Below are 26,619 nucleotides of genomic sequence, written 5' to 3'. Positions count from 1 at the left end.
GGAAGTCTGACCCAGGATTTCTGAATCCTTGGGGCTAGCACTGCTCAGCATTTTAAATCCATGACTGAATTCTTCAACAGAGGCAGGAGCTTTCAAGCATCCAACTTTCTTCAGGTTTAAGTGAAAGTAGGTGGATTAGAGAATCATCAAATTTTAGTAACACTCCTCCGGCCAAATTAACACATTCTCTGGCTTGAGTCATCTGCTCAGCAGGGGCAGCCTGCTTAAAGTGTTCATTAAGGGGGCAAAACACAACAGGAAGAAGTGGTCAATCAACTAAACATCAGATGAAAAAAGCCCACAGCCTCCTTAGACATCCAGGTTCAGACCACCTGGTTTTTCACCCTTCTGAGTGAGACACACAGAAATTGAAGTAGTTCACTATGAAAAAGTTTTTCAGATTAGACTTTAGAGGGCAGCCCTGTTTGACAACATGCCTCTGTACAAACGGCAACATAAGATACACATAGTTATCATCTCTCGTGTTCTCACTTCTAGGGAAAAATGAAGTTTAGTTCCTGACTAGTACTTCTGCAAACCTCAGCTGAGAGAAGGCTGTGTTCTTCTAAGCACCACTAAGAAAGGCTAAATTATGCTCAGAAACACCTTTCCAGTCCTAGTGCTGTCAATAGGTTTGCAGAGGTGAAACTGATTGGAACTTAGTAAACAATCATGCTGATGAGACACAATAAGGAATAGAATCCAGCTGCCTCTCTTTGATGAGAGGTTTCTTCAGGGCTAAAGAGATTAAAAAGCAATAGAAATGTACTTTTGTCTCTGATACAGGCACTCAGGGGGCTGGGGGATCTGATTATCCCATTTTATAAAATTGCATGTCAGAGTAGAGCTGTTCTCTGCTATCTAGAGATATAAAACCTCAGCAGGATTTTTCATGGGGACTAGATATTCCAGTGATGAGCACAGTAGCAATGCCTTAAATTCAAAGGGAAACGGAGCTCACTTTTACATCCCTGACTGAAAATTCTAGTACCTGCTCATAAACTGAGTGTGGCCTTTCCCTAAAGGATCCAGTAAAAATTAAACCACGCTGGGCCTGGATCATCCCCAATGATTTATCCTCAGCTGGAGAAAAATGTCTGAGCTCCCATAGGATGACAATTCCCACCAGCTGAGGCTCTTCCCTCTCAATCCCAGGGTAGGGACAAAAATGTTACAAGCAGCAGGAGTGGAGAGGAAATGATTCTGTGACCACCCTCAGTCATTAGCTAGGAGCAGTTACTGGGCCTGAGCAGCAGTCAGTCTGATTTTAAATTCCTCGTTCCTGTGCCATAGGGAGCAGCCCAGGCTAGCACCAGTATTTTGATTGCATTAATTTAGCGAGTGTGTAAAACTGAACTACCACTTTAAAATAGGTGGAAAGACAAAAGCTTGAGATAATTTTAGAACCCAGAATTTAGGATGTCCCTGCCGGCAAAGTAGTGAAAGACTGGGGAGGGCAGAGCACCATGGAAAGCAGGTCACTCACTCTGCCACCTTCAGATGCGACATGCATCTGAAGAAGTGGGTATTCACCCACGAAAGCTCATGCTCCAAGACGTCTGTTAGTTTATAAGGTGCCACAGGACTCTTTGCTGCTCTGCCACCTTGTAGGCAATCCCCCTATTTACAACTTTTGTACTTTCACAGGTGTAGTTTTCTATGGTGTTAGCCTGCATCCAGGCAGCTAGTTGAAAAGCTGCATGCCTGAGCTGCTGTTTGTTTCAATAGTTGAAATAGAGTTGGTAAGACAGACATATAAAGCGAGAAGTTATCATTGAACAGCTTGTTGTTGGATGACTCAGTAAAGCCTAAATTATGTATAAAAAAGTTTTGCCCATAAATTTATGACTCATCTTCAACTTCTCCCTTCCTCAACCAGGCAGTTTTCACATCCTTCTGCTTCTTCCTCCACAATCAATTCATTTTTCTGCTGCCAAAGCTCCCCAACGCGTCAGTGCAGTAACCTCTGCACTACCCTTCTCCCCTACCCCACTTCTAATTACTAAGCCTCCTCCACAACTGTACCCCTCTGTTCAATCCTGCCACTAGCTCCCCCCTTTCACTCCATCAAACTTCTAGGACCTTTACTACTCAGCCCCTCCAGACCTGTCTCACAGTCTTACCTTGCTCCTCCACCGCCCATTTATTAGCCTCTCGGCATCTTTTATATGTTGCTTGGCTCACTGCCCTACACATGGGCTGTCCTCCCAGAACTCTTTAGCCTGGCCCCCACCCTCTTTTTCCTTCAAAACACCTGAGACAATCCCCATAGAAAAAAAAATCAATCCATGAGGGTTTGATGGATGGGGAAAAATTGATATGAATACATCATGTTAATCAACTTATACATTTAACTGCATCCTCTCTCCCCCCCACCCCACCCTTATCAGTGAGGGTTTGTTGGGTTGTACTTTTCAGGAGATGGACTGTCAGCTGATACACTAGAGTTCAAGTTGGCATAAGCTTGGCAAATTCTGATTATAATTCCACTAGATAGTTCTTTTCACTTTAAAACTTTCAGTTGCAGGAAACTGAGGAGGATGGGGCAGACAATTTGATCAAATCAATTTGGGATGCTTAAGGCTGATTCTTCCTCAACTTTTCATGTAATGAATACTGCACAATTGCCTGGAGCACCAGCTCCAGTAACAGCAGAGACAGCTGTTTTAAGAGAAATGGCACTAGATGTTTTATGCACAGAAAGGGGAAAGTTTAAGTTAAAGCTGTGTTTTATCCTTTCCATCTGAAAGGTTCAGTTATCAATGGAAATATTTTTCCAGCAGTTTGTTTAGTGAAATCAACGTTTTCCACCATGCATAGTCTTTCCAAGCAAATAATGATTAATTGGGCCTTTGCCTTACTGCAATATTATATACAGATGAAACAAGGCTGTCAAGGTTTTTTCAGGCACATTACATTGTAACAATAAGCTTGGCGACTTCTCCCTCCTCTCAAAGCTACAGATGATCATGCTTTAAAAAGGATGTGTTAGAGGGTGTATTACTTTACTTAACCTTCTTCACTGCCACCTCAGCAGATTTATAGGAGTGCAGCTTCCCACGGAGGTTGCAAGTTTCTGGAACAGGAACTCTATTATGCAGTGGTGAAGGATTTATCTCAAGCTAATTTGTTATGAGAAGGAATAAATAAAAGCTTAACTGCAGTAGATAAAACAGTGACAAACATTAAACCATGCTTAATGGGTAGGTGTAATATGTGGAAAGAACAGGATTAAGAATTTCAGATTAAGTAATTACATGGTCAACTGTACAGAACAAGTTAATGCACATTTGCATGAGAAGACATTTGCTTTAAAGCTTTATAATGCAGTTTTTCCATCTACCAGTAGCATTATTGACAGATGTTAATTGCACAATATTCTCTCCGCCCCCCTGCACACAAAAAACCCCAGATGTTTACTTTGCAGTAAAAACATTATCCCTGAGCTAGAACAATGCATTGCAAACCCATGCATGTGTCAAAAGGAGCCTCATATGTCAGGCCAACTTCCTGAATGCCTACAGTACTAGGAGCAGCTACAAGTTGTCTGACTATTGTAACTTCAACTTCTTTTGTTTGTTCACAGAGAAGCCATCCAAGGCACAGTGGGAAACAAAGTTATAGGCTGTTGAGGAGTAAGTCTAGTTTTGAAAATGTGCAAAGGCTCTGTTCATCTATACATGCAATTAGTGACTGGGTGTGCAGACAGCAAGTTAGGTGCATACCATCCATTTGCACAGGGCAGTTTTCCGATTGTAGTCAAGTCTGCACACAACTGATTGTTTTCGAAAACAAAGCCCTTGAAAATATTAGAAGTTAAAGGAAACACCAGGAAGGAAGAAATGAGTACAGTGAAAATTGTTCTGGAGCAATGTTGTACAGAAAAGCGTCCACTAGGCTCTTGCATCCCAGCAAGCAGATCTCAAAAGGAATGTAGCCGTTTGTCATGAACTTCTGGGATTCGGAAAGTTCTGGCTAACAAAAGGTAACAGGCCCTCCTGAGTTCAAGTTGACAGCAAGAAAGTGATTGTGGCATTGGTCTAACATTACAGAAAATTAGATGGATTGAATACAGAACCTCTAGGCTACTTAAATTGAGCATCCTGGAAGCGGTTACAAGATGCACAGTGCAACTAAATTCTAGATGAATGAAGCTTTGGGATGTACAAGTCAGAAAAAGGAATCTTTAAATGATTTTTAAAAACACCTGGATTTTCACAACTTGAAATTCACCCTGTAACTCAGCTGATGCCTTTGATAACCAGATCATTTGGTGTACTTGTTTATCTTTCATTTTCTGACAAAGTAGGTAATTACTGTATCACACAGTACGTCTTCCACAGGAAATTTACAGAGAAAACATGATTTGTCTTCATTTTCTTTTAAGATTAAGCACTGCATTCCTTTAAGCAATTAAGGATAAGTCTTCCCTAGAAATGTCTGCCAATACTTAACAGCAGTTCCTTGTTTTATATACGAGATACTACACGCAGTGTAATTTAAACAACATTTGAAACATTCCAACAGGAATCAAATAGCACTGGTAGAAGCAATCTGCTTCTCTTACATCTCCGAAACACCTGCTTACTGTCTGTGCATTTAGGGCACTGCTGTACAATGCTAGGCCCTCTAATTTAATGCCTGCTATACAGCACACTGAAGTTCTTTGGAATGAAGACATGGAAAGCACAGTACATTTTAGTCTATATGCTGTAAAGGTTTAAGGCTTCTTGCAGCTTTCAGGTTGCTTAGTTGCCATAAGATGGGGAAATCCCACTGATACTTGTCATTTTAACTTTGGAGTTGGTGTCCAGACTAGTCAGGTATACAGAAGAGTAATCTACTGGAGTTACAGATGGGCTAGTACGTCCATATCAAAAGCAGTTAGTTGGCCACGGCTGGAGGCCCTTCTGGCAGCAGTGATGCAAAGAAAGTCTTGAAGAAAAGCCAGGCTGTGTTCATAAATGAAGGACTGTCCTGCTGATTTTCTGGTAAAGCTTCTCCTTCCTCAGAAACAGCCTCAGGTTCAGCTTCTCCACCTACATTTTCCTCCTGCCAATATAAAGTATCTCATAAGTGGGGACAGTTTTAAGATGACTAAATTCTAAAAGCCAGATTCCTTTCTAAAACAAGCTATTTTAATTCCTTTCAACGGAACAACGTAAAGGACTCATTAACAGTCCTGATTATACTGCAGTATTTTGTTTCTTTATTACCCATTGTCCCAGAATTACAGCTCAACCCAGCTAAGACACAGTAAAGCCACCCACCATTGCCACCAGGGCCAATACTGTCCTGTGCTAAATAAAACTATTTTAGAACACATTTACAAGTGGGAATGATGCATTTGATATACCAAAACAAGCTGCTGAATCTCAAAAATATTTTGACGTTCTAGCTGTAAATTGATCAGCACCAAAAGCACAATTCCACACCAAGTACTAAGATCAAATGAAAAGGCCAACTTGAACATGTCCCATTAATGGCATATACAGAGAGAAACACTATGTACAACCCTCCATACCAGATTAAGACTCATACACATCAAAGTTTTATCTGCAGTTATGAGAGCTGTTCACTTGTAGAGACAGATTATGGTGGGACTGTTAACATCTGCTGCAGTAGTTTAGTGTTAACAAGCACTGCAAATATTCGCCTCTTCTCAAAATATGAAAACTTTTGAGCTTGTTACACTGCTAACAGCCACAGTAGCCCTTGGCCAAGTGGGGATTTTCTGGAACAAAATGCATCAACTATAAAATACCAGGAGATTGCCAGGGTTAAGTATTAAAACCAAATATATTTCTAACATATGACAGGAAAGATACTTCGATTTCTATGAAAGCAAAAGTATCAGTACATATTACAGTGGTAACAACCAGCCAGAGCAGGTTCTTTGCCTGTGGCACATAATAAATTTAGTCTCCTGGAGGCTGTTAATATTTTGGTCTAATTTCAGTTGGGTTTAGCATGCGAGTGGCTGAGTGGTGTTGGTGGCCTGTAAAATACAGGTGGTCAGACTAGAGGATCTGTGATCCTTCTAGCCTTGAACTCTAGGACTTGGTGAGAAAAGAAGGCTAGTTCAGATATTATTTTACCAGGAAAAGAAGTTTCCAGCAGAAGATTTTGTAGAGAACACTATTCATCTAGAGTGATACAAGTGTTTAGAAAATGGAAACTAAATCCTTTCCCGGGATTTCTCACTGTTGTATGTCAAATATTGAGCCCATACCTGTAAGTTATTGTTTTGGTCCTGGTTTATCACAGCTTGGGGAAGAGCATTGTTTGGAAGAGGGTGAACTGGCTGTCGTCTAAATGGAAACCAGCCAGCGTGGTGCCTGGAAGACAAGAACTCCAGTTAGCTAAAGGTTACTCCTGCCCTGCTACACTTCAGGCCTAGCAAAAGACTAATATGCACACAAGAGTAAACAGTTTGCTCAAGACACTGGGATAAACGCTGATTTGTTGAGGTGCTGGAGGAAGGCTCCCAAAAACCTTCTCCGCCACAATCCCTACCCCTCAGCAGTATGGCAGCAAGGCACAGAATTGCATTCAAGAGGCAGCAGTGGAACCAGCTCTATATAGGCTGCTCCATCACAGCCTATGGGCTAGAGCAGATGCTGCAGTTTGTAGCATGAGAACTAGGATAGAGTGCTCCTTTCTAAAGCAGCAGCATGTACCACCATACCTTGGATTTCCCTACACCTGCCCTGTCCTAACGGGATAACTGAAGTTGGGATGCCGGCATTGCTCCCTCATCCTGTGTGGCTCACAAAGAAGGCTCATAACAGGGCAACGTGTGGCCATTTGGCAAACTAATCCCTTCCCCTCTCTAGTGGCTGCATCTTGTATGCCAAAAATGTAAACTTCTAAAATGTTCTGCTCTTGTGGCTCTGAAGATATACTAATGCGATGTAATCCAGTGCTGACTTCCTCAGTCTGCAGACAGCCTGAAATAACGCTATGTGTGGACTGCTTCTGTTTGAATGTGTTAACTCTTAAGCCTACTTGTGGCAATTTAAAGTGTCTACACTGATGTCACAACTGATCCAAGCATGTAAAGGAGGAGGAGGATGACAATTATTTGAAGATCAGCACAACAGATTTGAGCAGCTTCACAAATGGGCAGAGATTGGGAAGTACTACAAATTACCTCCCCATTTAGAGCAAAAAATTGGTCAGAGCAAAACTCCTCAGTTTGACTGGTTGCATTTTTTCTAGTCAAGAAAGTGGCTAAGGATTTTTGCTTTGTTCTCTCTGGACTCTGAGAGGCTTCCCTCCACTGAGATTTGAAAGTATTTTGTCTCCTGATTGGTCCTCTGGTCAGGTGTTGCAGGTCACTGTTTGTTAACCCTTTACAGGTGAAAGACATTAACCCTTAGCTATCTGTTTATGACAGATTACACTGCATTCAAATTAGTTTTGCATGTTTACAAGTAGTAAACAACCATGGTAAAAATGCTTAGCCACATCTTTTATGAAGGTATGGGATCAATTCCCCTACCAAAGACATGGTCGCAGACGACTGCGCCAAAGTGTTAGCCATGTTCTTGGAATATTAACCTGAACCAGTAGTGTATGATGTAGTGCGTTAATGTTTTATTGTAACTTTGACTTTAAAGAATTCCCCCAAAAATGTTGAGCTAAGATTACAGCAGGAGATTTGCTGATCCTGTGAAACACCTGCTCAACACTGAAAAGTATCATCAATTATTTTGGCTAGGAATGTGATTTCTTACAGTGATACAGATATAAACCCTTGTGTGGCTACAGTTATACCAATATAAAGGTGACTTATCCTAGTCTAGCACCTTCCTATCCCATATGGGATAGTTACACATGTAAAAGCACTTATATCACTATGAATGCATCCCTCACTAGGGGTTTGTATTGCTTTAACTATATGACTATAGTTAAACTAATACAACTGATGCATTGATGAGCTGTAAGAGACTTGATTACAACAAAAAGACTATCAGTGCAGACAAACTGCTCCAAAGAGCAGTCACCTGAATAATAAGTCAACACTGAAATGTTTACTTCATGAGACACGCATGCTTACAGGTACATCAGAACTGTGCCGCCCATAACCATGAGGAACCTGCTGAGGCTGGAGTAGAAGTAGATAATGTTGACAAAAACTAAGAACAGGGTTGCTGAATAAAGCCAGTCCAACCAATCTCGATTCATCTCCTCCTCCTCTTCCATGAGAGGACCCCCCTGGGCATTCATTTGCAAATTCTGATTGGCCCCTGCATTAGGCTGAGGAGGGGCATTATGGTTTCCAGGCAGGTTTTGTGCAGGAAATGCATCTGGAAGAGGGGCTGGAGCTGCAACTGGTGCCACTGGTATCTCTTGTGACCTCTGAGTAGGTGATCTATCAGCAGAAACAGCAGCCAAGCTGAAAAGAAGATAACAGCAGTAAGACTTTGCCAAGCTCTGCAAAGGATAATAAGGCAGGCATAAAAACTTGTTAATCTTAGATTCATGTGCAACTAGGAAGCAGCAAATTGTGACAGAAATCAGCCCTGTTTATGCCAATGACATGCCACATGATGGGATAAGTTCAACGTTGTGGGTCAGTTTCACCTTCTGTAAAATAGGATAACATCCATCTTTGTAAAGTTGGAATATGAAGAGTTTATTTTTCAGTACTCCACTGTTGAAATCTTTCAAAACCTCAGTACTTAGACCCTGTAGCAGGCTGGGTAACCATATCAAGTTTTGCAGCACTTAGCTTTATCGAGGCATAAAGTTGCAAGTAAAACTAAACTGAATTACATTTTAAGAGCCACAGACAGCATTTACATTTACATCAGACATTTGAATCCTAAAGGCTAAGTAACATGCCTTTCAACTACGTGACACCTGAGGGAAGGAAAAAAATTCCCCTCATTAAGAAACAGTTAGAACATTTCAAGGCTCCCAAGGAGAGTAGGAAACAAAAACAAAACTTACTATTGCATGTAGTACTGTCTTGCATACATCTGCTGAAACCAGGACATCTGTAGTATGTTGTAAGTGGTATACGCAGAGTACCCAGGAGCCACACCATGGGGATGCTGAGCAGTGTCAATCCTTATCGAAAGGGTAAAACACAGGATGTTTGTTTACAAAAGACTAGGCAGGCCCACTTCCCCAAGTCTTTCCCTACTTGTACAATTATTAAAAAAGACAGCATCGCAAAAGCTGTTTGCTTGTATCTTATAATGGGTAAAGCATCATATACCACACACTTTCAGTATATCCTACCTTAAATCTAGGCTTGAAATACTGAAATCATTATTAGAACATGAATGCAGAAATCTATATTTCATCCCAAAAATATGCTGTTGTGAAACCGGGGGGGGAGGGGGGAAGAACAGGAAGATAGTCTTACTACCACTGCATCGCAAGTACCATATTTCTTATTAAATGATCTGATATTCAGCTTTTAATTTCAGTTCAGGTCTATTCAAACAAACAAAATGGCAATGCTTAAGGTTAATGTTCCAGAAAGTAGTACTATGATCTCAGAGAAAAGCAAGCCCACTCAATCTAACTGTCAGAAGCTCAATAGTGGAGACAAATAGCAATTCCTGGGAGAAAGTATCTCCTAACAAAGGAGAAATCAATTGTAGGGGCTACCTGCATAAGAATTTTGGATCAACAGAGAAACTCCTAGGTTCATATTTCCATGAAAATGTAACAGCAATTCCACTTTTCCACATGTAACACTAGAAATAACTTCCCCCCCAGTTGGAGAGGCATGCATCCATTTAACCCCTTCAGTGTCCACTTAAATAGCCAGAAGAATAGTATACATGGCTTATAGTCCACTGACATTTACAACATTAAGTATGGCAACACAGTATGGCAAAAAAACCAAAAACAAACATAGTTGAACATGAATGGTCAACATTTTCAGAAAGTTATCAGCATGTGTGGCATATTTACCTAGTATTGGCTTCCCCTGTAGAAAGTTGGTTGCAGGAAGTCTCCCTCTGTCTCAAGCCATCATTTGAAGAAACTGTACAAGGATCTTGACCAGGTCCTGAAACAGTCTTTGGCTGTTGATTGGTTTCGTCAATCTAAATACAGTTAATATTGGAGCTGACTCAGAACAGTATCTGAGAAAAGTCTTCTGTTGCAAAGCTAAGAGGATGCACTGAATGTTCTCTTGAAGTTTCACCAAACTGCTGTGCATTTGTACAGATCTGTGACAATGGGCATTACCACATTACCAATTAATAGTCAGCCATTGTTATAACCAGTCCTTCCATACATATTTTATTTTTAACACTCCTTTAAAGGTAACCTGGAAAGGAAGATAGTTTTGTGATTCTTTCCCCTGCCCCTCAATCATCTCTTGATATGCAAAGGTCTGAGTATGCTTTTTTAAAGTTTTGGTTTGCTTATCGGTTTTTTTGGATTAGAAACAGATCCTGCACTGGATAAAAATGACAACTGGAAAAGTCAGACTTGTCTACGCAAAGCTGCAACAACGTAAACTGGGGTAACTTTGTGCTGGTCTAAACACAAGCTGTACTGCTTTAACTATTCCATTCCCACAGAAGAGTAAGTTATACCAGTATAAGCATTTTTATACTAGTATAAATGCATCTATCCATACTAGATCACTGGACCACTTTAACTACACCGCTATGGTTAAAATGGTATAAGTGGTGTGTTTAGACAAGATTTTTTTTTTTAAATATATAAAAGAGGAATAAAAAATGTTAAGCTTCCTTGGGTCTTTAGCTTTTTGTTGTTAGCTTTTTTTTTCCTTTAATACTTTTGCAGGTCCCCGTTAAGAGCAAAGATCATCTCTCCTCCTAAGTGTACTAGTATGAGAATTTTTTAAAATGTGTTATCTAATTTTGGAGTTTATGAAATAAGTCTTAAGTTATAGCAGCGTGTGGGTGGCTGCTCTGCAAACTGCTCTACAGAACCAGGACAATAGACCTTATTCAAAATGCAATACCCGAGCATTTCTAGTTCCAAGGATCTCTGCCATGTGCGTTATGACAAATATCCAACTGGAATTAGGACGTACTGTATGCAGTTCACTTTTGATTTAAAGAAGGGTGGAAATTTATGCCTTCAGACATGAAGCTTGTGCACTAGTTAATCACTTAACTTCAATTCAGAAATAAAATACTGTGATATATGGTATTGTGTACTAAATCAATACATATTAAATTGAAATTCTAATGCTTGTTTTTAGTTTCAAGTTCCTCTGCCATGTTTTTGAAGTTCTGTTGCCAAAGTAAATCCCAGCAAAATTCATATGGGCACTCTCTATTCAAACGGTAATCACTTCCCTCTCCCTCTAAAGAGCATAACCACTAGTGTGATTGGACTTAGTAATCATGGGGGAACAGGAAACACAATTTCAACCTTTGCATAAAGCCCAGCCATTGTCTCCATCATTGCCTGAAGAGTCTGCAATATGAGGGGTCACTAGCTATTTAATGGATCTAAATTACATTCGATTAAACATTTCGCCCCCCTCTGGCAGTAATGTTTGCATAAACTTGAGTTAATTAGAAACTGAGGTTTGACAAGTTAGACACAAAGTGGGTGAACCAACTTCTGTTGGTGAAAAATAAGCTTTTGAGCTCCACAGGTGCCATCAGTTGTGAAACTTTTAAACAATCCTTGCTCTGTGATTACAGTACTCATTCCAAATATGTAAGTGCTCCTTCCCCCAGGCCTATTACAACTCTGAAGGAATGCTGCCATAACACACGAGGTTTACCACCCTGCTTTGACATCAACCTTTGTAAACATACAGTAATTAAAAAACTAGTTCACATTCCAGAGATTTGTGCTGATCCTTTCCGTATCTAATGCAGGAAGGAAGTCTAAATTTAACATACCTTTGCATTGGTCTCTTTCATTTTTGACAGAGTCTTTGAATGGTACACCAGATGAAGAGCATGAAACTTCTCCTGCTAAAATAAAAAGTCAAGACATTTGATAATCATTTTGTTTTATCTATTAAAACTTTATTTGACCTCACTTGATACTGCAGCGCAGCTACCACAAACATATAATTACCATACCTTGGGCAGCACATCTCTCAAATAAAGGTGGTCAAGCAGCAGCTTCCCAGAATAAATCAGCTTCTGGTCCTCTTCAGGCTTTCAGAGAAGACAAAATATACTGATTAGTAATCTGTTAAATGCCAGAAAAAAAGGTTAGCTTCACATAAGAAAAGCTGTGTATGTAAAAGCTGACTGATAAACACCAGAGGTCAAACGCTGCTGTCAGATACACCAATTAGAAATCCTACTCCCCCATCCCCTCCCTAGCTGAACAGAAGTTGTGTGCATCTCTATCAATTCAGTCAATTACTTGTATGCAAAATTTGTAATACCATAGAAATTTAGACAATGTATACAGAATGAGGATAAAACAGATGCTCCGACATATGAAGTGACTAATTTTGTAGTACAGGCAAGAAACCCAACATTTGCTGTCCCCACCACAATCCTGGCAAAAAGGAACCTCTCTACACTCCTTAAAGCAGAGCTTTGGGATATTGACCAACCTGAGCAGCATGCAGGCACTTTGTAATCTTGTGACAATTCACACGGTCTCCCACCCAGTAAATCTGAGCAGTTGTTTACACAGAAATCCTCCTGCAGTTTGAGGACACAGTCACTGGGAGTTGCCCCAGAGCAAGAGAGCCTACGTTCCCCTTCCTACAGGAAAAGGTCAGCTCTGCCAACCTACAAAGCAAGAGTCCTACCACCACTATTAAAAACCAGTCTTACATGATTGTTACATAAATAATATATCTGACTAATTCTGATGGATGCCATTTTAAAACCCCAAAGCAGCATATGAAGACCTCTAGGCTTCCACTGACACTGGGCATTAAGCAGAAAGATAGCATTTTCCACAGCAGCACATCTTCACAACATGCAGGGAATTTGCTCAGATTGTCCATCATCTGGCACTTGAAAGCAAGGTGGATAGAAACAGATTTAAATAAATCAGATTTTCTTCATTTAAATTAAATAAGCAGGTTTAGTTCTAAAGAATAAACCCTTTTAAAATTAAATTTGAAATTTAAAACCTAAGTTAAGGCCTAAATTTATAATCTATTGACATTTAAATAAAAAAATGTCTTAAGCAATACATGTTTGCTGCCAAGAGTTAAGAAATTCAAGATACTGAAAGCTGGAAGTCACTGTCTAAACACCTGGAACTAGAGTCTACTGAAGTGCTAAAATAGTTTGACAGCAGTAGCCTCTTCCACAGGTGCAGAGAGAATATAATCATTTCAGTCTATTCACCTACTTCAGTTTAATCATCAGTTCATTCAAAGTTAGAAATTGGGAGTTGAAAAGGCAGGAAAACTTGTTTTCCTCTTCAAGTCTATGAATAAAAACTAGTTGAGAGAGGATGAGATCTAAGGGTATGTCTACACTACCCATTGGATCAAAGGACAGTGATCGATCCAGCAGGGATTGATTTATCGCATCTAAACTAGATGCGATAATTGACCCCCGAGCTCTCTCCCATCCACTCCTCTACTCCAGCTCAGCAAGAGGCACAGGCAGAGTCAACAGGGGAGCGGCAGCAGTTGAGTCACCATAGTGAAGACGCCCGCAGTAAGCAGATGTAAGTACGTCCACTTCAGCTACGTTATTTACGTAGCTGAAGTTGCTTAACTTAGATCGATCCCCCTCACCCAGGGTAGACCAGGCCCAAGTTATAAAATCTTGAAGGACAGTGTCAATAGAAGTAATCAGGTTAAATTCACTACTAGAGAGAGTACTTTCTTTGTTTAATAAAAATCTGTTTTAAAATCAAAGCTATTTGAATTTGTGTTTCCAGCACAATTAAAATTTAATTTTAAATAGCATGTGTATTTCAGTTGAATTTGAATCTGCATCTAAGCAGAGCTTGACACAAATCACAAGTTTAAAAAAAACAAAATGCATCATTCAACATTTCCTAACAAGCAAAAAAGAAACTAAAGAAAAAGTTAATGCATATAATCGCTTAAATACATATGTATGGTATCCTTAGCAAAAGAACAGAAGACTTGGTGCAAAGCCTGTATTTAGTTACAAATCAACAGGTTGGTTATCAAAGAGAATCAACCTTTTTAGAAGAGTGATTAGAGTGCAAAACCACAATTAAAATCTATTGCTTAAAATCAAGGTTTCCTGCTTGCTGACTGACAGATTAAAACTGATTTAAATCAAGCCACCCTGCTTGAAAGCCCAGTGCATGCCTACTGCCTCCCTTTCTCATGTCTTGCCCGGAACACTAACTTAACTTCTGTTTTTACTTTGCCTATACTGCCACTTCACAAGAAAGTGTTACCACTGGGGGGAAAACTAAGAATCCAAATACAAACTACTTCAGCATCCAACAAGCTAGTATGCCACATCAACATTAAATGGTAGCCGAACAGGAAGAAAAAGCAAAAAACCCCAAACAATTTCCCCATATTCTGAAGAAGTTTCGCTTCTGTATTCTAACTGATTTCCATAACATATTTACAAACTATTTGGCCTTGCACTGCAACATTTGCAACTAGCCAACCATGCAGAAGCAGGTGTTCTGGAATCTTGGGGGGGGGGGCAGGGGAGGGGAGGGAGCTTTTTTTGCTTCACATTATCAAACTTTAAAAAAAGACATGAAATAGATGCTGAAGTTCCCTGAACCTCTGAACACTTCAACAGACAGAAAGTGGGTGATGTAATATATTTTATTAGACCAGCTTCTGCTGGTGAAGACTTGTTTCAAGCTTACACAGAGCTCTTCTTCAGGTCCTGAAGGTTCTTCAGCTCTGTGTAAGCTGGAGAGTTTGTCTCCCTCACCAACTGAAGTTGGTTCAACACAAAGTTTTACCTCACTCAGCTTGTACTTCTAAAACCCTGGTACCTGCAAAGCTACAAGGACACTGCATGAACACTTCCACCTCCTGTTAAATAGTGCAACCTTTACAGCCAAGGCTGCTGTAATCAGTGTGTTTTATTTATGTATTTAAGAGGGAGGCAAAGTAGCTTATGCAATAGAAATGACAACAGCTCTGTTGTAACACACGCAGGCACGTCCACTCCTGGAAGCCTCCCAAGTAGGGACTCTCCTTGTTAGGGCCCTACCAAATTCACAGCCCATTTCGGTCAATTTCACAGTCATGGGAATTTAAAAATCATGACATTAACGATTTCAGCGATTGGAAGCTGAAATGTCAGGGTGCTGTAAGTGCAGGGTCCTGACCCAACAGGCTGTCGCAAGCGGGGGAGGCAGTTTTGCCACCTTGACTTCAGCGCTAGGTCCTTGGCCTGCAGCCGCCGCTGAAGGGTGACAGCCCCAGGACCCCACCCTACAGCAACCGCGCGACACCCCCACACGCCCCCCGGAGGGGTCAGGACTCCCCGGGCTGAGGAAACACGCGTCTCCCCAGGGAAGCCCGCAGCGGGCCCGGTAAAGGCGCTCACCGGAGAGCGGATGTCGCAGCCCCGGGCAGGGGCCAGGAACGTGGTGGGCCCCGCTCCCCTCACCGCTTCGCTCCCCCCGCCCCCCGCAGTCACCCCGCTCCCCTCACTGCTTCGCTACCCCCCCCCGCAGTCACCCCGCTCCCCTCACTGCTTCGCTAACCCCTCCCCCCCGCCCCTGTAGTCACCCCGGCGCCCGCTGCCCCCCTCCCCGGCCGGGGGTGAGGAACGCGGGGCGGCCCCGGGCTGGGGCTCGAGGCCTCCCCCGGCCCGCTGGGGCGGGGAGCCGCAGACGAGGCGGGGAGCGGCCCGGGAAGGGGCCCGGGTCCGGCCCGCGGGGTTCGCTCCTCACCGGCTCCTCCGGGTGCAGGCGGCGCAGCCGGGCCTTGAGCTGCCGCACGGTCCAGCCGGGCTCGCCGCGCAGGCGCAGGTCCGGGTGCCGCTGCGTGGGGCTCCGCACGAGCAGGTCGAAGGGCTCCATGGAGCTCAGCAGCCTTCGGGCGGGGACTGGACAGCGAGCGGCTGTCAGCGACCCACGGCCCCTTTTATCCCCTCACCGCCTCTCGCTCCGCCCCCTGGTCGCCAGTGCGCTGTGGCTGCAGCGGATTGGCTCCTTGTGGTGAGCGTGTCAATACGTGGGCCTATCAGAGCGCACATCCGGATAGATGGTGACAGAGGGTGGGGCTTAGGGAAGGGGCGGGGCTAGGAGGCAGGGTGGCTACTTAGGAGGTGCCCAGCTGGGCTGGGGTAAAAGAGCCACTCCTGCTGTCGCCATGGGGTAGAGTGACAGCAGGGCAGCCTCCCTTGCCCTTCACTGTGGCTCCAGGCACTAGAGCAGCAAGCGTGTGCCTGGGGCCACAAGTCGCTGCAGGGGGCCTGCAGGTCGCCATGAGGGGGGGCAGGCAGGCTGCCTTTGGTGGCATGCCTGCAGGAGGTCCGCTGGTCGGCTGTGGCTTCGGCAGCAATTTGGTGGCAGGTACGCTGCAGGCGTGGGACTGGCAGACCTCCCACAGGCATGTCATCAAATCCGCGTTACCAGTTGACCTCCCGCAGGCATGCCGCCAAATCCGCGTTACCAGTGGACTTCCCACAGGCATGCCACCAAATCTGCGTTACCAGTGGACCTCCCGCAGGCATGCCGCCAAATCCGCGTTACCGGTGGACCTTCCGCAAGCAAGCCCCTGAAAGCCGCCTGACTGCCGTGCTTACAGTGCCACAATACAGAGTCGCCCCTGCTTGCCCTTGTGTGGGCTCAGGTGGTCGTGGCCCTTGTAGGGCCACCCCTTCAGGAGCAAACAGATAAAGCATCCCGTGACTGTCAAATTCTTGCGGATTGTGATTTAGCCCAAGGTGCTGTGGAAGGGAAGAAAGGAATTCCTTTCTCCCACCCTTTGTCTGTCTTGTCTAGTTAGATTCCAAGTTCTCTAGGGGACAGGGGACTGTCTCCTATGTATTTGTACAATACTAAAAATAATGGGATCCAGAGCTCAGCCAGCCCCCCTAGGCCAGCGGTTCTCAAACTTTAGTAACCTGAGGACTCCCGTTTTGGTTTAAAAAATGTTTATGAGTCCCCTCCCCCACCCCCCAAGCATCAGCCGCTCAGGCCCAGGTCTTCCCCTCAAGGCCCCACCCCCGCTTCACCCCAGCCCCTCTTCTTCCCTGCCTCTTCACGACCCTTCCCCTGAGCACACCCTGTCCCCGCTCCTCCCCTCCCTCACAGCGCTTCCTGCACACTGCTGAACAGCTGTTCTGTGGCGTGCAGGTGGCACTGAGAGGGAGGGGGAGGAGTTGAGAGGGAGGGAGGGAGAGGAGTTGATCAGCGGGGCCTGTGGACCCCCAGAGTACCCTGGCAGACCTCAGTTTGAGAAACGCTGCTCTAGGTACCATTGCTTCAGTACAGAAATAACACCCCTGTGACCACATATACCTACTTGTCACCTGTCACCCCACCCTGGAACCCATACAGGACATCATTGAACAACTGCAACCCATATTTGATAGAGTCCCCATCCTGCAAGAAATCATTCCTGAACTCCCTCCCTCCACTTCTGGCCTTCAAGCAACCCCCCAACCTCCCCAAGCTTATCATCAGATGCAAGCTCCCCATGGTCAAGGACACACAGACTTAAATGCCCCAGACTCTACCAGAACAATAGAGGCAAGACCTGCAATCATAGCTCCACTGCTACAATGATCAACACCCCACCCCCAAACCTTTTTTCAAGATCCATGGATCCTATGCAAGCCTGTCATAACGTGTGGGGTTCCTCATCCAGCTCACTAAATGCCTCAATAACAACTATATGGGTGAAACCAATCACTGTGCTCTTGAATGAACTCACACAAAAAATGATGAAAGACAAAAAAACCCATCACTTGGGGGTGATCATTTTTCACAAAGCGATCACTCTATGTCTGACCTCTCAGTCTTCATCCTCAAAGGAAACCTGCGCAACACTTTCAAAAGACGAGCCTGGGAGCTTAAATTCATAACTCTGCTTGAGGCTAAAAATCATGGACTGAACAGAGACACTGGATTTATCGTTTATTACAACAATCTGTAACACACTAACCAACCCATATCTTTTTGTCCTGTGACTGCAGAGGTATTAATGGGCCACTCTACCTTGAATGGTCCCTTCGAATATAGACTAATTACTTTTGCTAAACTATCTGTCCACCTTGCATTTGGCTGTGATGCTTGGAGTACCTTTCTCAGTCCCGAAGAAGAGCTCTATGTGGCTCGAAAGCTTGTCTCTCTAACCAGTAGAAATTGGTCCAGTAAAAGATATTATCTTACCCACCTTCTCTCTCTCATATCCTGGGACTGACATGGATACAACTATGCTGCATACAAAAATAATGTAAGGAAAGAGAACTCAACCATGTCTGAGTAAGTTACTTCTCTATTTGTATTGCATTAGTGCCTATACCCCCATGTGCTGGGCACTGTACAAACATTTAATAAAGAGATAGTCCCTACCTGAAACAGTTTACAGTCTCAGAGTATGTCTACACTACAGTCTAACCCTAGAGAGAAGCAACTGGACTGAGACAGAGAGACTTAGACAGAGAGATGCTTTCTGCTCCAATGTCTCAAATACAACTGCAAGAGACAGATTTTCTCAAATTTGGGAAATTATAGAAGGTGTCTCAGCAAAAAGCAGTGAGGAAAAATTGTGCCTGGCCCTGAAAGACAGGAGAGAAATGGCACTGCACCACTAACCATCCTGACACCAGATTGGGTATGGACAGCAATAACAAATGGACCCCCAAAGAGAGCGCGACCCCACACCGGCTGGGTCATACCTGCCCCAACAGACACCTGAAGGGTCTGACATTTGTCTTACACTTTAGCAACACATGTGTATCTTGTCATCCCAAAAACGTCTCATTGAATTGAATTGTTTCATCTAACCCTCCCTGCAACCCTCCACAAACCCCGAACAACCAATAAACTGACAATCCTCTGCTGTATCATCTCCTTTCAGTCCACTAGGCCCAGATCTCTGGATCTTGACTCAGTTGCCCTGGAAACAGGGATGTCCAGTTCCCACTGGATCTCTGACAGATTCTGATAGATCCATAGTTTGCAGATACCCGAAGCACAATTGCTTGGCTCTTCTCTTACGTTCAAGGTAAAGTGCCATTAAGTCCTAAAAGTCAAGGAGAACCTCCCTGATCTGATGCTGTTTAGTGTAGAGTCTCTTTCCCATTTTTTGTCCCCAGCTGTAGTTTTCTTCTGAACCCTCTTTCCTCCACTGGCATCAATGGTAAAACTCCCATTAATGTGAACTGGATCGTGGCTGCAGTGTGGTTAAAAAAATTAACAAAACAAGAGATCAGTTTTATTTTCTAGCACAAAGTATTTATTTTTTGCCCATTTCATTAGGTGCTCAGTTTTCTCTGGCAGCTGGAGACGGTTGCCCTGAGGCACAATCAGTTCACAGCCGGTACTTACACTTGTCTCTCATGTGTGTGTCATTTGCAGGATTAGCAAGACAAGGAGGGTGAGGTAACAACTTTTATTGGACCAACTTCTGTTAGTGAGAGAGACAAGCCTGCAAGCTTACACAGAACTCTCTTTCCAGTCTGTGTAAGCTGGAAAGCTTGTCTCTCTCACCAACAGAAGTTGCCCCAATAAAAGCTATTACCTCACCCGCTTTGCCTCTCTAATGTCCTGGGACCAACACGGCTACACCAACACTGCATACATTTGGACGCTTGTCATTTTGGGTACTAAGGCAAGGTGAGCTACAATGTCTTATCCTGGACAAACCCAGTCCCTGCCCTAAATGTCTACTGCACTCCTCTACGAGGTTCCAGAGGGAGGTGGTTCTATCATTGGGGCACGATCCTACTCAGAAAAAAAATTAGAAAATAAAATTAGAGTGAAATCAGTTGAGCCTCATCCCAATTCCATGACCCGTCCACAGCTGATCAGTCTTTAGCAGAATAGCTTCTGGAGACAAAGGATGCAAGTGGATGCTCTGCATTATATAGCACCATCCAGGGGTACCAAAGCAGCAGGATCAGTCTAGCCGCTGTAGGAGAGCTGCTGTTCTTTATTCGCTCTGCCGTGTCAACCAGCTAATAAGTTTCCGCCAGCCTCTCCCATAAGCAGGAAGGTTTTGACTTCTCCAGTCCTGATCAGTAGTTGGACTCCATGCCCTCTCCTGGGAAGTAAGGAGGAAAAAGCTGCAGTGATGCAACCCAAGAACCTGATCCTCAGGTGGTGCAAATAGAAGTCAATGAAGCTAGGACAGTTAACATCTACTGAGGATTTTGCCCTAAACCTCTAGCAGAACTAGCTGCTGCTCTGGCTTTGTTCCTGGTGTAACTGTCTGAGCTTCCCTAACACCTACCTTCTGGCTTCAAGTGGAAGAGGGTCTGGCAGGAGAGACCAATATGATCACGAATTTCAAGGGGCATACATGTAAAGGCCCAAAGCAAGATTTTTACAATGTGGTGTTGGCACACAGGACCATCCAAATGTTAGGAGTGGATCTTGTGGGCGGGGTGACTATTGTAGAGGCTTTGGGATTTGAAGAGATTAGTCCCAAGTTTATTGTCAGAGTTTCCTGTGTGGTTTCAATAAGTGCCTGTCATTTCCTCTACACTGTTTTCAGCTTTCCACTGACCTATGAACTATGCAAACAATTGAAGTCATTGTGCCTTTTCTGCAATCAAGATTAAATTTGAACATAAGTTTGAGGGACAGAGGGTTCAGTGCTTGCCTAGGCCAGATCCCTGCCTTGCTCCTGCCCCGCCCCTGCCCTAAATGTTTCCGGGACAGTTTGGAATATAATTTGGAACCTCCCACGATTCAGTGTGTTTCCTTTCGCTGGGCAGGTTCTTGGGCAGAGGGGAGTCAGGAACTCGCCAAATCATGGGAGTAGGATATTGGGGACCCCTCAGACCTTCTCATTGCATGAAATAATAGCCCTGCCTCTCACTCTGCAATTTGTTCCACATTGCCACCAGTCAGGAGATGCAGCACAGCACAGGAGTAGTGGGATAACTCCATCCTAAAGCCACGCACAGAGGATGTATTGATGGGTTTAGAAGCACTGTATTTTCTATGGAGGGAAGGAAAGGAGCAGGGCTGGCTTATTATTCTTTAGGGTTCTTATTCTGTATGGCTCTATTGTTATTATATATGGACTGCAAGCATCCCATGAGTTCTCCTTCTCCTCCAAGGCAACACCCCTGGGGATTTGGGGGGTCACCTCCCCATGGTGACTCCTTTTCCAATTCACCCTGGTGTCTCTCCTCTCACTCTGTCCTCCTCCTCCTTGAGTTAGCTCTGCTCTTGTAGGCTTTTCCCACTCCTTCTGATTGTTACTGGTGGCACAGGGTCCTTTCTCCTGGATAGCTTCTGAGTGTGTAACACATCCTCTCATTCTCCATAGGATTGCCTCCGGTGCAGCCTTTCCTTCTTTGGAAAAGATGGCTGGAGATCCAAACGTCACAGCTCCGGACAATGTCTGTAATAAAGTCCCCCAGAGGTAGGGTGACCAGATGAGAGACGTGAAATATCAGGATGAGGGGGAAGCATGAGGAAGTGAAATGCGGCTGGCTTGGGGAAGAGGCGGGGCCAGGGCAGGAATTTGGGAAGGAATCCAATAGGGCAGTGAGGGGGTGAGGCTGGGGGTGTGGCCAGGGTGGGGGTTGGGGGGGGATCCAATGGGGGAGGGAGGGGTGGAGTTGGGGCGGGGGAGGTGCGAGCCCCCTCTGCCTGTGAACCAGAGGGCAAAATATCGGGACAATTCCCATCTTGACTGAACATCGATTGGGAAGCGGGACAAACAAGTAAATATCAAGACAGTCCCTATAAAATCGGGACGTCTGGTCACCCTATCCAGAGGTGTCGGCTGTGCGATCTAGCTGTTCACAAGCAGACTCAGCAAAAGTGTAAGGAAGATGTGGTTGGCTATTAATGTGTAAATAATATGGACAGCCAGGCCATTATCACTCAGAGCATATGACAAAGGCATGCTCAGGATATGTCCCACAGGGACTGAGCACATGTCCATTTCGGCAGTGTTGTGGCTCAACCCCGGAATTTCTATGCCTTGGGGAACTGTGTCTTGGGAATGCTCTGCAGCTGAGCATGCTCCATGCCCTCATATGCCCAAACAATCATGTCTTGGGTCACAAAGTCAACAGGAAAGTACTAAATGTAGCAACCAAACCTTTCTGTTTTTTCCCAGAGCCCAAAGACTGCTTTCATACTGCTGTGCATTACCAAACCCTTTCTTTGCTACAGAATTCCTGTGACCATCTCCACAACTAGAAGTCAATTTGGAACCAGAGTTGAATCTAACCAGATCATATGGATGTGTACAGCAGAATGGCATTTTAGTCTTTTTGGATGATACAGATTCCTGACCTGGCAATGGTAGAAAAGGCCACAGCTTAAGCATCAGTGAGGGCTAGTGGCCAAAGGCACGGAAAGCCATGAATCTGGCTGGCTGGTAAAGGACACAAGGACGAACTCAATGCTGGTAGGAAAAAAATGTCCTTCCAGTTCCACTATATAAGGATCCCAGGGGTTGGATTCAAGCCTTCACACAATGGTTTAGACCTTAGAGAAGGGAAAACATAGCCTCTGTGGCTGGCAGCTGGTGTTTTCTAAGTTTTTGTTTAAATGGATATCTATAAAAAATCAGCTCTCCCTTTTCCACACCACACCACAAGGCAGCGCTCCTAAAGCACGCAGCAACAACCAACAGAATGGGTCTCACCATGTCCAGCTGCAGATGGAACTGTGGCTTTTTATTAGATCAGTCAGATCCCAAAGAAAGAGCTGTGAGCTCCAGGAAGCGTGAAGCTGTGTTAGAGCGACACCCTGTTCAGTCAGCTGGTGAGTTAGGTGTATGTCCCTGATTCTGCAGGGTGTTTGTTCAAACATCTGTGCTTTCTAGCACACTGGGTCCTGCAGTCTCCAAAGCATGCTCTTCTGCCTTGTGATTAGAAAGGAGGCCTAAATGTCCACTGATTATTTGCTCCTCTTGGTGGCAGATGCATTTTTCAAAGGCTGTGATCAGGTGCAGGGTGAAGGGAATGATGCACTTGGACTTTATATAATTCTGTTATATTTTAAACAAATTAATCCTGGGGCTGACTCTTTGCTGCTTCCACAAGTTCCAAAGAACTGAGATATGGGAGGGAGGGATTCTCAGTTAAACTGATTTATATCGGTTGTAGAATTTCTTTAAGGGCTAGATCACGTCACCGGGTTACCGGCCTGAGTAGAGAGGCAATACGGAGCTGCACTGCCCCATGCTGGGCTTGGGGAGGGATTCAGACACAATTTCTTCTTGCATTCCCTACTAAGCAGAGCAGCCTGGTTCTCCAGAACGGCTGGTCTCTTCTGTGATCCAGTGTAGGAGGTGGGGAAGAGCCATGGTCCCACCTCTTCCTCCCCACTGCCTATCCCCTTGGGACAATGTGGACTCCTAGAGTTGCACAGAGAGAGTCTGTGATTATCTGAGCCTGCGATTAGTTCTTGGATGGGGCATGCAAGATGGGGAAAAGCTCCTCATGCCCTCCATCTTCCCCACCCCAAGCACCCACGGAAGGGCCTCTCACAATCAAGTCCTGCATGATGAGGACATCTGCAGCAGTCCAGTTGTCAGTGTCAGGTAGAGTTTTGCCCAGGAAACAATCCACGCTGCATCCATGAAAGATCAATTAACACCTGTAAAGCTCTTTGAAAATATAAAGTGCCGTGTAAGAGCAAAGTGTTATTCTCATTAATTCCTGGAGCATTGGCATTTCCCAGGCTGCAAGCCTAATGCATCTATTTGAATACGTTACTGCATACAGCTGCAGTCTCCGAAGAGTCTGAAAGTATTGTCGTCACAAAAATTATAGGCAGCTACGCTACATTCAACCTTTTTCTATCCCATCCTCAACAGATGCCAAGGTAGGGGAAAGGAGCGAACAGGAACTAGTCCTTTGACTCTGCAAAAAAGTGGCTGAGGCCAACATTTTCAAAAGTGGCTGCTGATTCTAGGTGCCCAACTTGAGACATCTCAGGTTGTGGGTGCTCAGTTGCTTTGAACATCAAGCCCCAACTGCCGAAAGATGGGCTCCCAGGAATGGAGGGATCCATGAGTAGGCACATCTGAAAATCTGGCTGCGTCTGTGCCAGTCCCAGAGGTTGATGATCCTGAGCACTTTGAGCTAAGGCAAGAATATGTATCATCAGTGATTATTCTGTACTTAGTTTCATCTTTGTTCTGTGGTACTGCATGCTTGGAAGGAACTTAGCAAACATGGGGTGACTAGCATGTGACCAAAATGCCCTAATGTACAATTGACTCCGGTGTTCAAAAATACAAGGGCCTTTATGGATCAGAAATCCAGGCTTATTGTGATACAACTGCAGTTTCTTGGCCTTATTCTGATTTCAATTACACCGGAGTAAATCAAGATGAAATCACTGAAGTCAACAGTGTTTACTGGTGTAAAACCCATCAGAATTAAGTCCCATGGGCGAAATTATCAGCTTGCTTTCAACACTCCTGCTAATGCAAGATCCTAACCCCTGAAAATAAAAGATGTTCCCTTTTCAAAAGTACAGGGCAATCAGACAATTGTAATTCAGCAAAAGCCTAATTAAAGACAAAGGGATATTGCCAGAATTGGGACTGCCCTATAACATCCAGGTTACTTTGCACTTGCATAAGGCTTTCAACCCAAAGATCTCAAAGTGCTTTGCAAACAGTAAAGAATTCAGTCTCAAAGCACACCATGAGGCATGGAAGAATCATTATCATTATTTTACTTATTATTATTATTTACAACACACACACACACTTTAAAGAAGGTTAAAATTGCAAAGTCGAGCCCTCAAAAGTGAGGAAATGCCAGAAATAAGGTCTGTGGTCTTGTTGTAGCAATGCCGGTCCCAGGATATTAGAGAGACGAGGTGGGTGAGTTCAAATCTTTTATTGGACCAACTTCTCTTGGTGAAAGAGACATGTTTTTGAGCTCTTCCACTGCTCTTCTTCAGTTCTGGGAAGGGACTCAGTGTCACAGCTAAATACAAGGTGGAACAGATTGTTTAGCGTGCGTCGTTAACATATATTGTAAGAGACCATTCAATGGGAGGTGGCCAGTTAACACCCCTGGAGTCCAAGGGCAAAAAAGTGGGGCTAGTGGGTCACAGATTGTTGTAATCAGCCATAAATCCACTATCTTCATTAAGACCATGATTTTTAGTGTCTAGCAAAGTTATGAATTTAAGTTCCCAGACTCCTGTTTTGACAGTGTTGTGCAGGTTTCCTCTGAGGAGGATGACTGAGAGGTCAGAAATGGAGTGACTGTTGTGTGAAAAGTGTGCACCCACGAGTTTTGTCTTTTATCATGTTTCTGTGTGAGTTCACTCAAGAGCATGGTGATTGTCTTGGGTTTCATCCACAGAGTTGTTACTGGGGACATTTATTGCACTGTATGAGGTATACCACATGTTGTGACAGGCATATGAAGGAGGACCCATGGATTATGAAAGGTGTGCTGTGGGAGGGTGTTGATCGTTGTAGCAGTGGAGATACGTCTGCAGGTTTTGCATCTGTTGCTATGGCAGGGTCTGAACACCACTTTAAGTTCTTAGGTCCTGGTCTGTGGGAAGCTTGCATCTGATGATGAGTTTGGCAAGGTTGGGGGGCTGTTTGAAGGCTAGACGAAGGGAGTTGGGAAACATTTCTTTCAGGATATGGTCCTCATTGAGGATGGGTTGTAATTGTTTAATAATACCCCATATGGGTTCCAGTGTGGGGTGGCAGGTGTCAACGAGGGGTGTGTGGTAAGAGGTTTTTCTCCCTCATATTGAACTAGTTTCTCTTGGGGTCTTTGGGTGACCTGTTCCATGATGTGATCTACTTCTCTGGTGGAGCAGCCTTGTTTGGTGAAGGTGGTGTTCAGTTGTGTATCCTGGAATTTCTCCTCAGAGCATATTCTGTGGTATCTGAGTGCCTGGCTGTAGATCACAGATTTCTTGATTGTTTGGGGTGGTTACTGGGTTTATGAAGGTAGATGTCATGATCCATGAGTTTCTTGTCTATGGATACGTCCACACTACCCGCCAGATCAGCAGGTAGCGAACGATCTATCAGGGATTGATTTATTGCATTTCATCTAGACGTGATAAATCGATCCCCGAACGCGCTCCCATCAACTCTGAAACTCTACCAGTGTGAGAGGCAGAAGCGGAGTCGACGGGGGGAGCCGCGGCCATCGATCCCATGCTGTGAGGATGGGAGGTAAGTCAAAATAAGATACGTCGACTTCAGCTACGCTATTCCTGTAGCTGAAATTGCATATCTTACATCGACACCGCTTCCTCCCCCCCGCCCAGTGTAGACCAGGCCTATGGCTGTCTGTAGGGTTCCATTGCTGGCCTTCAAACAGCCCCCCAGCCTCACCAAGCTCATCATTGGAAGCAAGCTTCCCACAGACCAGGACACGTGACTCAAAGTGGCACCAGACCCTGCCAGAACAACAGATGCAAAACCTGCTGGCATTTCTCCACTGCTACAATGCATTATATGCACAGTGGACGGGATGGGAGCATATTAATGTTGGCTGGAGTCTTCTGTGGTATGCACCAGATATAAATGCTTGTACATCTGCTATGTATTTTGGGAATAGGTGTCCTTGTTTG

The 26,619-nt window shown here is 44.3% G+C and overlaps 1 protein-coding gene across 2 annotated transcripts; it reads right to left on the bottom strand.

Annotated features, from left to right (window-relative positions):
* Nucleotides 1-3,191: 3,191 nt before the first annotated feature.
* HERPUD1 (homocysteine inducible ER protein with ubiquitin like domain 1) lies at nucleotides 3,192-15,953 on the bottom strand. Of its 2 annotated transcripts, none has more exons than XM_050922793.1 (8): nucleotides 15,799-15,953; nucleotides 12,048-12,125; nucleotides 11,862-11,933; nucleotides 9,937-10,070; nucleotides 8,959-9,078; nucleotides 8,063-8,401; nucleotides 6,233-6,338; nucleotides 3,192-5,052 (listed from the first exon to the last, which is right to left on the bottom strand). In XM_050922793.1, exons 1-8 carry the CDS (start codon nucleotides 15,925-15,927, stop codon nucleotides 4,885-4,887), a joined length of 1,146 nt encoding a protein of 381 aa, XP_050778750.1. In that variant the 5' UTR covers nucleotides 15,928-15,953; the 3' UTR covers nucleotides 3,192-4,884. The 2 variants fall into 2 exon arrangements, with proteins under 2 accessions (XP_050778750.1, XP_050778749.1); XM_050922792.1 differs by having other exon boundaries at nucleotides 11,862-11,936; nucleotides 15,799-15,952.
* Nucleotides 15,954-26,619: the final 10,666 nt, after the last annotated feature.

The sequence above is a fragment of the Gopherus flavomarginatus genome, chromosome 14 (assembly GCF_025201925.1).
Source record: "Gopherus flavomarginatus isolate rGopFla2 chromosome 14, rGopFla2.mat.asm, whole genome shotgun sequence".
In the NCBI taxonomy this organism is placed as follows: Eukaryota; Metazoa; Chordata; order Testudines; family Testudinidae; genus Gopherus; species Gopherus flavomarginatus.
Note: the sequence above shows the minus strand (reverse complement) of the source record. Positions and strands in the feature narration are given on the sequence as shown.

What these genes read in the sequence shown, in the direction of transcription:
- HERPUD1 (XM_050922792.1), bottom strand. Translation starts at nt 15,927, where the DNA reads ATGGAGCCCTTCGACCTGCTCGTGCGGAGCCCCACGCAGCGGCACCCG. An exon ending in TGAAAGAGACCAATGCAAAG is followed by an intron (nt 10,071 to 11,861) that starts GTATGTTAAATT and finishes AACTGTATTTAG; the next exon opens with ATTGACGAAACCAATCAACA. An exon ending in ACCAAAACAATAACTTACAG is followed by an intron (nt 5,053 to 6,232) that starts GTATGGGCTCAA and finishes TTATATTGGCAG; the next exon opens with GAGGAAAATGTAGGTGGAGA.